Source organism: Chelmon rostratus, chromosome 17, assembly GCF_017976325.1.
Source record: "Chelmon rostratus isolate fCheRos1 chromosome 17, fCheRos1.pri, whole genome shotgun sequence".
NCBI classification, from domain to species: domain Eukaryota; kingdom Metazoa; phylum Chordata; class Actinopteri; order Chaetodontiformes; family Chaetodontidae; genus Chelmon; species Chelmon rostratus.
Genome location: NC_055674.1, coordinates 7660110 through 7671892, shown reverse-complemented (window position 1 = coordinate 7671892; position 11783 = coordinate 7660110). Strand labels below are relative to the sequence as shown.

Sequence of the window (11783 nt, the reverse complement as noted above, 5' to 3'; positions counted from 1 at the left end):
AGCGTTGTTATCAGATGTAGCCTACACAACATTGTTTTCATTGAGAATGGCAGCAGTATCGGACTGTCAGACCCACAGAAGACAAAACAATTCCCAGAATCCCTGGAATGTTGCTATTTTCCCCACTCTGACTGGTGTGGTTGAAGGGTCTCGCCACAAGCAATCTGCTGTTCGCAATGTGGCATCCTTCCTCAATCCAACTGTCAACAGCAAAAAGGGAGAGAAGAACCTCCACAACCTGCTCATCATCCTGACCTGATCACAGAATTAGAGGGTTGAGGAATAGTACTTTGTTTTCATGTGCACTTGAGATGAAAAGCAGAACTTCATTCAGTCTATTTCAAATAAAAAACTAAAGTAAGAATAGTACTTTTCCATTTCAAGGGACATTTCTGAGGATGAAGCACCAATTCCACCAAAAAGACTCTCCCCCCGAAACTTGTCATGTTTGGTTAGCTTGGTGAAAGAACAAATATGTTTGGAATTAATTTGAACAAACAGCCTTTCAGCACCAGACTGCACAGCAGATGTTTCAACATATTTTCAGATCATCATAAGTACTGTCAGACTTCACTGAGAAAAGGAGCGGTAATATCCATGTTAGTTTATTGTTTAATCAGTCTTTGACTCAGTTGACAATAGAGTAGATTACTTACAGAATCTAAATATATCTCTTGGAAAATAACACTGTATTTTTGAAAGAGCATGGTATCTTCCTGTAAATCTCTCACATACAATATATACACATTATTTTGTATTATACATATACACTTGCATACACAGTCACAAAAGCATCACATCTGAAAGTGGATTCATCTGGACTTCTGAGGTTTTGCCGTTCAAATAGCTAAAATGCATCTGCATACATTCGACACACAAGAACTTTGAGGGTGTTCTTACACTTGGTCTGTTTCAGTAATTTAACTGAACTCAGTGATTAATACTCAAATTTCTTCGCACTGGTGTGACATTATGGCCTCTCTGAAATAACAAAACAAACTCAGACCTGAACAGTCATCCGAGCTGAGTTGTTTTGAGCCTAATTTGATCAAGCTTTACAGTTGTGTGCTTCGTGCAGTCAGTCCATTTGTGGTGATTGCTAATTATTACCTCTGCCAGAGTATGTTTTATGTCCCGTCTCTTACTCAGTAAGATATTTCAAAAACAACTGAGGGGTTTTTTTAGTGGAATTTGGTGAAGAGTAATTTGATGCAGATTCAGATCCATACTGAACGTTATCAGGAAACCTTCTTATTTTGATGATAAAGTTTTGTTGAGTGCCTTCTTTTTGCATATCTCTTCATTACACATGTGTAAAGTTTACATAAACTCTACCCAGATGAACTAAAATGCCATTGCAAACATGTTCACCTGTCACTTAACTCTCACTCACTCATTTAGTGCTATTAATTATAATTCAAGTGTCATTGTAGGACTTACTGATTAAAAAGTAATTGGAGTTTTGCTGAAAATGAATGTGGACACAACCACAATCTCTGACAGTATATTGTGCACCACTTTGGGGCTGAAAATGGACACCAGCTTAAGATGCAGTTTAAAGTTCCTACATCAGACTGTCACAAGCTTTGATTCAAACCACATATCACTTGACCATCTCCTACTGTTTGCCCTCCAATCCTAAATGAACAGTAAGCATCGGGACTTTGAGCTGAGTTCAAACAATGATTAACTGTGTCAAGATACGTACAAGTTTTTTTTTTTTTCATGGGGCAGCACATACTGTAACACATGATGTAAACACACAGCCTCAGTTGAAAATAAACAGTACTTCTCACTGATCTGACTGAATGTAGGAGATACACATAATGAGGGTGGGGCGATGCGTCGAAAATTTAAATATTGGAAGCTGTCTATTCCTCAATCGTAGACAAAAAAATATCCCTAGTCAAGAGAGTGAATGTGTAAGTGTTATTTAAAGTTATAATCTGAATCATTTTTTGTGTATAAAATGCATCAAAGCTGTATTAGTATATCTGGCAAGCCTTCAAATTTTACAGAGAATGCCAAGTGTGAAAATAGCCCAAGAATTTTAGGTCAGCATTAACATTAAATTGTTTATGTGAAGGTGTAAATAAAAAATGTGTACAAAGGTAAGTGACTATCATTTATTGTTGTTTGACGGTGGAATATAACAGCGTGCCCACCTTCTATTTCTCTTCAAGTGAATGCCCCACCCTGATGGTGTATCGGTTCACAGGATGATTTATAAACTGGCCCTCTCATTCAGAAAGCAAGTAAAAAACTAAACTAATGCAGTGAAGCAACAAACCTCATGCAAGAACAAAAACATTTTTTTTTATTTTATAACCACTGTGCATCACTATTAGTCTGTTCTTTTTTTCACTAAGTGGCAGGCAAGAAAGCAAAGCAGCTTTGCCAACAATGTGCAGATCACCTAATGCATCTGAGCAGCATTATAGTTCAAACTCTATGTCAAACAGGCTGTTTGCAGGTGTTTGCAGGAGATGCTTTTATGCTTTGTGGAGGTTTTTGATAGTGCCTCTCTTGACAGAGTGATCGAGTCAGGCTTCATATTTCTACTGGACAAAACTTCCCAACCATTCATACAATTTAGGGAATGTACGTGCCACCTCCTCATGGTCCTCTCTATGACCCTGTGAGGACTTCACTGACCCTATGTGAGGCTCTCCATAATTCCTGCAGAGGCAAAACACAGCTTAAGAAATCACATACTGGGCTGAGCCTCTTTGCTCAAATTAATGAGTTGATTTGAACTGCTTATGCTTAACAGGTGATGTGATTTCAGCAGAGATCACAAGAGGTATGCCGGTTATGTCAGAACCCTGAATACAAGCATTATATAAGGATTTCATGTAGTTCTGTGTGACTTCAAAGTGGTGTGCATGTATATTTTATATAATGTATTCTATGATGTTTGTTGTGGAGCTTGTAGCATATACAAGAATAATCTCTTTATGCCTGCGAGTGGATCAAAAACCCAGAACTTAATCTATAAAAGTGAAATGAGAACATCTCTTCACACCAGCACCTACATCTAGCTACAGGGTTATCGAGAGAGGGAATATCTTTTAAAATGAAGCTGCAATGTCTGTAAGAGACCGTTACTGGTGTACTGCATCTTTAAAATGTGAAGATTATTAAGTGTGATAATGAGGAATCACTGTCAATACATTAAAGTAAGCAGATAATTCAGCTCTGAAAAGGTAGAAATGTCTTCTCATTCAAGTGATTAATCCTCTTTTTTGAGGGCAGTAAACTGATGCTCACCCGCAGTTTAAAACATTGAGTTGGTGCTGACATCTGTCACTTGATAGTTAAAGTTTAAAGCTTACTGGTTAGATTGTGTGTTTTTCATCATGTAAATTATTCTTATTTACTCACTTAAATTGTATCTAGTAGCATGTTGTGACACTTTCAGTCATGCATTTGTCAAACTTGCACACTGTCAGCAGAATACCTCCGTATCAGGGAAGCTACACCCACTGCAGCGGTGTAGCGCCTGGGAGTCCCTTTCTAACAGGATTTTTTTGTTATTGTTTGTGTAAAACTGCACCGGGTAGTTGTGAGTTGATTGTGCCAATTTACCGCCCTCAAAATAGAAGCCCAAGTGTCTTAGTGGAGAACTTCACATGGTGACAAAAAAAAAAAAAAAAACAGCACTTAGTGGTTTTTGCTTGGTTTGTCCTAACACTGCAGAACTGGATAGATCAGATCAAGTTCTGGAAGGTGACAGGAAATTCCACAGTTAGCTACATCGCTCTTAACATAGTCCAGAGCAGCGAGGGAGCCCAGTCAGATACTGGCTCTGTGGGGGGGGGGGTAAGTGGCGGATAGGCCAAGTGATAGAAGAGGGGGGGTGGGAGGGATGTCTGTAATCTCACGTCACCACTTGCTGCACTGTTGAGCGTTCATGAGGGCAGGACTGGTCTCCGCAGTGCAGCCTCCTGAGCAGCCGCTGAAGTTTGTTGGAGAAGTTTTTGTTCATCTGCCTATACATGAGAGGCATTGCAAAGCTGCTAGAGAAAGCCAGCAGTTTAGACACACATCTTAGGAAATAGTAGGTAGGTAAATAATGTACATTGCTAATGTACCCTGGTGCACCAGCTACAGTGTGAATCAACAGGGTCATGTAGTATGGGGTCCACAGTACAAACTGCACACAGACTGATGCTAGCAGCAGTCTGTGGATAGAGGGGTCCAAGCGAGCAGAGTCCTGATCCAGAGGTGTAGACTCCTTCCTAATGCGCAAAATGAGCACAAATGCATAAAGAACTGCCACAGCTGGAACCACGTAGCCGATGAACATCATGATGGCGTCTGCTGCCTCCTTGTTCTGCATTTTCGAGCACTCGACCATCTTAGTGGAGATGTGGTTGCACACATAGAAGAGCAGCGAAGAGAAGCTGGTGAGCACCGCCCCGCCCCAGATGAACCCACACACATGTTTGGTGTTATACACACTGGACATGTATGTACGAGGCAGCGCTCGCTCTATGTAGTAGTCCAAGCTAAGCAGCGTGGTGGAATACATGATGACCAGAGAGGAGATGTTGAAGAGGATGAGGAGGGTGATGTAGACCTCGTTGTTGTACTCCCATGCATGCCAGCGGGTGAAGGTGGAGCTCAGCAGCTCCACGGGCGCCACCAGGTTGAGCACGAGGCCCGCAATGGCCATGTTGACAAAATAAACATCCGGCATGGTCATGGACACCTTGTTGGAGAGGTTGACCACGACCAGCAGTACATTGTAGCACAGCCCCAAAGGGAAGCACACCAGGAGGTAGATGAGGGAGAAGACTGACAGGATGAGGCCATAGTCCTGGCAGAGCCTAAAGTCCACGCTGGTGTCCGTCTCATTGTAAACCATGCAGATCCACATTGCTGGGCTCTGACACAGGTCACGTCTCTCAACAGGTCGACTACAGGCAGAGAGGAAAGGAGAAAAAAGCAAGTCAGTACACTGATAAAAAATGTTACAGTTATAATCAATTACCTGTAAATATTAGAGCTGGGAAAAATGGAAAACTTATTTTCATATAGTATTTAGTTCAAAGTTGAAAAATAATTTATATGGATGAGATTATCAACCATTGTTGTTGCTCATTTCAGTGTGTAAGAACAATACAGTTCAGAACATTGTATCAGGTATCTCACTAGATACAATATTGTACTTCAGCCTTAAAGACCATGTGGAAAAAGAAAAGTCTAAGCATTACCACAATCATAATATAAGATAATAAAATATTAAATAACTAAAATCTCATTGTAATTTTTGTGAGTTTATGTGGACATACGATTTATATGTTATGGATGTATTTTTACGTGCAAGTCTGTGTACGTATTCTGTGTTTGGCTGCAATACAAATTTCCCCTTAACAACAGAGTTTATGCTGAAAGTTGAAAATATGAGTCCCTTATTACCATGTTGACATATATTATTGAAGCAGTGACCATGCATCATTCTAGAGCTGACAGATTCTGTCTGTTGCTGGCATTATGTGCAAGCGTTAAGTTTTGAGGAAGTAACAAAGAAACAAACATCAAAATGATTGCGCTGTTTTTTCCCTCCACGAACAGAATTAGACCCTCTCTGCTTTTGGTTTCTGTGCAAGCTAGAGGAGCAAACAAGGCTTTGATACAAAAACACGCCAGCCAGGGCACAGCCATTATGTCCCCGATAACACTGTTAATTTCACTTCAGTGCATCTGACTGGCTGAATACGAATGCCTCACAATATGTTTCATTTGCTAGCTCAGCCTCAAAACCCACTATTTTCTTTGGAAGCCGCACTGACTAGAACAAGTGTTTGACGCCTCTGCAAGCTTCTGCTGTCTTAGTCTTGCTTTCTCTCTCTGTCGCAGTCACATGCAGGGGCATTGCTGCCTGTGCAGTGCTGCCCTTGTGCTTTTCACATGGTCAAGTATCCAGATAAAGAAAAACACTTCATAGTGGTGTTACTGCTATGAGTGAAGCACATGCATCTTCTGTTCAGGTTACTGCCAAGCTGACTGGGGGCTGGGCACGTGGTGATGGGTAGATTTATAAAGAGTGAAATGTGAGTCAGGCTCTGGCAAAGGGTCAGTGAGGACTGAGTCGAGGGGTTGGAGTTCAGGGCAAGGTCAAAGAAAATGACCACGCACATGTGGATGTGGATGGTGCTGCAAGTTTTCAAAAAGCTTATGTAATGCTGCCTTGCATAATTAACTCAGGTCATTTTAAATAAATTATTCAGCTAGCTTTGGTTGAGGAAAAAGAAGATCATACCGCTAACGCAAGATTGTAGTAATAAGTCACCCAAGTTCACTGTATTTTATTTCCTTAGTGATAATATGGCTGTTAGGCTTCCACATGTTCTGCTTCACTCACAAAACGGATTCTCCGAACAACAAATAATTTTGTAGAATTTTCTAGAAACCTTCCCCGTCAAAGTACTGTGGAACAAACCGCAGGAAGGCAGTTTTGTTTTCAGGAGGATGAGTAACGATGCCAGTAAAGGGGAAAGATTCTTCCATTCACTTACGTAACACCACTACAGAGGGGCTGTTTTGGCCTTAAGCCTCAGACAACGACGCATATACACACACAAGGGCTCAGTCCCTCCTCTATAATAATCCAATTGGCTGTAACGAGACTATAGTGGAGGCTGGAGCTCAGAGCTGGACTGGAACAGGATCAGGATGAAGAAAGTGTAGAGTTACTCTTAAGAAAAAAAAACTGTCTTCACCAAGACAGGAGCCCTGGTCAGACCTCTTGTAAACATGGCTCTCCAACACAAGCAGCTAGGTGACTCATTTACTAAAACAGGCCTTGACAAAAGTACATAATTAGCTATGGGACTCTCCCATAGATTATGTGCTTTTTTCAGATTGTATTGTAAATTGGGAGAAGTTTGTTCACTCCTACACTCCTTCAACAACCTCTGATCACTTAAGGAGAAAATTACTTCAAGAGAAGTTGGTGATAATTAAAGAGGGCAGACTGCATTGTGGCTGGCCTTCCCCATTCATTAGCACCTGCTACAGACATTTTTGCCACCCTTTCATTACCACATTGGCTAACTCTGTAGCTTACGATAGCTGCAGGGTACCTAAAATTCAGCATAAAGGAGTCATGAGTTTGTGGTTCACTGGCGTTTAAATACTTAAACAAGGACAGGAAACTAAGACTTTGCTTCCTGTTTCTCTCTAAAAAGTACTACCCTAGTTTTTGACAAGACCTTGAAAATGGCAAAACAATGATGACATAGATTTGAGACCTCACAATGGTCTTTATAATGTGCCCTGGACTCAAGATAAACAGTGGAAACTGAAAGACTGGTATTTCCTACATTTAACTTGTGCAGTGGTTCCTAAACTTTTTCTGGCAGGCTCCCCTTGCCCTTCCCGAAAAAGTTCACAACTCCCTGCCCACAAAGTCCATCAATGATTAATAATAATACAGGAAGCAGCGAATAAGAGAAGAAAATAATCAAACGTGATGAGATATGGTACAGTATGGTTATTTCAAACCATTTTAAAATTGAATTTACAGAACAATTACTGTACCGTGCTATAAACCGTTACTGTGATATGAAATTCCATAAACAGTGATAGAAGATTTTGGCTATATCATCCACCTTACATAATACTATCACCTATTATCAGTTATCAACCTGCAACCTGTTTACGTGTGGAATGTTCCAAACCGGTGTCTTTTGAGCTTTCCCAGTCTTTTGTTGCCCCGTCTCACCTTTTTTGAAATGTGTCGCCGGCATCCAATTCAGAAGAAGCATGTATTCACAAAAATCAATGAAGTTGATAAGGTAGGTCATTATGGTCTTTGCACTGTTTTCAACTGAATACTATATGTAGTATATGTCAAAAAAGATTAGCAAATTATCACATTCTGTTTTATTCATGCTTTACAAAGATAAGCAAGTTATCACATTCTTTTTTACTTACATTTTACACAGCTTTCCAACAATACAATTGGGATTGTATTCGAAATCAAGGTTTTCATACTAAGCTTGTCAAAAACCACTGTTAGCTTTGCACTGTCTGCATACAGTAAATTAACGCTGTGCAACCTCTACTTTGGGATCATGAAAATCACAACACTTTAGCTATAATAATGAAATCTCTAGTTTCCACTCAGCTGGTGAGAAAACTTTGGCCCATTTCACTGTCAAGTCCATTTCAGATTTAGCCAAAACTATAGATGGAAGTGATGTTGGGGTTGAGTGAAGCTCAGAGATAAGCAAAACAACGGAACTATATTCAGCATGTGTGCTAACTGTCGCATGTGTTGTGTCGCTAGTTGTTGGATGCAAATTTGCTATCCAAGTATGCAAATTAGTTATTATCATCTCAAGTCAAGTGTATAGTAATTTGCAAGGTCTAATAACCATTTGCAGGTCAGAGTTCCTCAAATGCAAAGATTTGAGTTTCTGACACTGACTACATTATTAGTTGGCTACTAAAAACAGTATCAATAATCAGCAGTATTATTAGAATTCATTATGCAGATACCCTTAATTACAAGAAAGTATTTTCAGGACTGTGTCTCTACTACATCATGTATACAAATCTAATGCTATAAGTATAAGGAAATGAAGCCAGGAGAAAGATGGCTTCTTGCTAGTTGCTGCCATAAATCTGCCATATGCACATGACACGGCTGAGTAGGAATAGCCTAAACTCTTGTCCAAAGAGGACAACATGGATAAAAATCTTTGTTGAATTCCTCTTGCACCACTTTGACTCCAGTCCCCTGTCTAAACTTTTTGCCCTACTCCATGTCAAAAGTGGTTAAGTTTAATATTCCCAGAGGGGGAGGCCCTGCTTCAGCATGCTTCAGCCCCACCAAACACGATCTCATAAGAGTGACGCCCACGTGCTTGACTTCTCAGTGTTTTGAAGGCAGCTCTCACAGGCTGATGGGAGCAGTGTGACATACTGGGCCCACACCCCTCATATACCCTTACTGGAATTTACAGGCTCTTCTCAGAAAGTAGAAAGAATGATGTCACATGATTCACTACTTGAGTGAGCAGTGTGCACTGGGGCAGCAACAGAAATGCTACGGAAAGAAAATAAGATTACATGATTCATTCATGTGCACATGTTGTGACCGTGCAGCAATGTCAGAGGTGAAGCATAACACAATTAAATGTGATGCACAAAATTATTTTCTAGTCATTTAAAGCAACTGCCCTCAGAACTACCAAACCACTTACAGTATGAGAGGCCATTAAGATGTAAATGGTTCACTTAAGAAAGTGCCTAAATCTTTTCTGGGTCCTTTCTAGTGCATTTCTCAGCCGACTATTTTTCTTGGAAAGCAGCCCATTAACCAAGAGGTGCATGCTAATGCTGCATAACATTTTGCAAATTAAAATTACTAAGCACTCAGAGGTGATTAAAATACTTGCCATCGACTCCATTTCTGTGGAGAGGTTTTATATAATTCACGTTTTCCCAAAATAACTATCAGTCCCCACAGAACTGAGTCACAGCGATGGAATTTTTTTGAAGGCAAGATGACTCGTTTTTGAACGGATTCCTTGCAAACTACAGGTTTTGTGGCAAACTGTGCACACGGATCAATGATCTACCTGACAAAACGACCTCCTTGTTAATCTACAAATCTTGACTGGTTCGCCACGGAAAAACTAAAAGGTCAAAAATGTTGATGATTTAACTGGCTCACTGCTGCACAGAGGGGGCTGAACAATGTCACATTTGTTTTGGGGAAACAGTATTTCCTCATTTCAAGTTCTAGTGTAACAGACTCTGGTCAAGCACAGGTCACGGGCAGTTTCGGCAGCTTCCTTAGCATCTTTACAACAAATGCTGAACTGTCGCTGGGATCAACAAAGTCAAAGCTCAATGGTCAGCACAAAGCAGGCTTACTGCCTTTAAGCCAGAGCACACACGCTCCTTCGGTCACATGGATGAAGTTGACGACAGCAAGTGCAAAGGCTGAATCTCAAGAAGCATTTAATTTGGCGAGCGGTAAGACTTATCAGAGCAGAACTCCTTTGTCAGAAAGTAGCATTCACTCTGCCTCTTAACTGAGGTCATATATGGTCAGGTGGCTGTGCTGGCCATAATTAGTGGTACATACATGTGGTACTTACATCTGTTCATATCTGGTAATAAACACTGACTTTTAAAGCTGATCAAAAGTTTTATCAAAACAATTATGTCCAGCTGTGTTGAAACCACTGGACTGAAACTACAAACTAGGAAAATATATTCACGTGCCTGTGCTTGACGCAATTTATAATCTTGTGTTTTCTGAATGATTAAACATCACAAGACTGAACACATAAAGAACGTCGTAATAAGTCATTCATGGCTTGAGATTTGAGGAAATATATCAGCAGATTTACTGATCCAGTAAGCCAGGCTCCCTTCATCTCGCAGTGTACCAATTATAAACATTATATAAATCAACCAACTCTCTGACATCTCATTAGCTGTAGGTCCCTATGGCGGATGTCATGACAACAAGATGTGGGCTAATATTCGTGCAAAGAGCAGCCAAGCGCAACTTTAAAACTACACTTTTGCTGCCAGTGAAGCAGCTTTTAACGTAAGAGGCGTCTGAATCAACTGATACAACTTTTTTCCCCCCCTCACTTGAGAAAGCTGATCCCGTGAGAAAGGTCTTCAGGTGTTGTTTTCCAAATATAAACGCCTCGTTAAAACTGTGGAGCTACTCCGGCTTGAAAAAAAGGGGGGTGAGAAAACAAACCGGCCGATCGCGGTCTCTGTGTGTATTCTTGCGGGCATTGCGTCTCTCCATCACACTTGACTGCGCGGATCAAAGCGTGGATAGCTGTCACGGCTTTAACCATTATTCTACCATTTCTGCAGCTATTGTTGGCACAACTTAAGCCACTCACCCTCGCATCTCCTTCGGAGCAAATTCACTTCTCCGCGGCTGTGAGGTGAACATTTAAGGCAAACACGTCACATTAGCAGGTCAAAATAACATAATAGAGAGGAAAAACTCACCAGAAACGTAGAAATTTGGGTCGGTGACAAACCTACGGAGGCATAGGGTTTGGATGTAGCATTTCCAGTGGCATTTCTCTGTCGTTTCATTTGACAAACAGACGTCCTAAAATACGCGCTTCGGCTCTCAACGCGCTCTCAAATCCTAAAAAAAACAGCAAAAACAACCGTTTTACCCTTCGGTCTCTGCCGTTTTTGGAGAGACCGATTTCATCTATCAACTTTTCGGACGAGGCTTGTTCTGAAAAGGGGCCGTCCGTTACAGACTTTACTACTGCTGGAGTGCTGCTGAGCCCTACAGTGTGTACACACGTGACCCTCCCCCACCGTCCTCTCTGCTGCTGCTGCTCCACGGTCGCGAGGCCCGAATAGCCGTTCTCTGCGCTGATTGGACGGAGGGCAGGGAGGTGGGGCGCGAGGGAGACAGATATAAAACCTTCCAGTTCCTCAATAAGTAGCAATGTTTTAGACTAATGGCTGGCAAGTAAACGTAAGTATGAAGTGGGTGAGTTTTTACATTAGTCGTGGCTCTGCAGTATCTAAAGTCATCACCACATTTCACTTGTCTTGTGCATGAGAAAAGCTGCTATGTGTGCAGGTCTGTTTCCCCATCATTTTGTGTTTTGCCCCGAGTCCGACCTTAACTTGGACCCAACCTTACCCTAACCATGCCTAACTTCAAAGGATAGATGCACAATTAAGACAACTCTGTCTTAAAACAGCATTCAGGTGTCCATTATGAGGATTACAACAGGATTTGCTTGCTCTCATCATTCCTC

General features: G+C 41.1%; 1 protein-coding gene across 1 annotated transcript; it reads right to left on the bottom strand.

The window, feature by feature from the left end:
• Positions 1-601: 601 nt before the first annotated feature.
• Positions 602-11221, bottom strand: gpr146 (G protein-coupled receptor 146). The gene is made up of 2 exons (XM_041957074.1): positions 11005-11221; positions 602-4922 (listed from the first exon to the last, which is right to left on the bottom strand). Exon 2 carries the CDS (start codon positions 4880-4882, stop codon positions 3881-3883), a length of 1002 nt encoding a protein of 333 aa, XP_041813008.1. The 5' UTR covers positions 4883-4922; positions 11005-11221; the 3' UTR covers positions 602-3880.
• Positions 11222-11783: the final 562 nt, after the last annotated feature.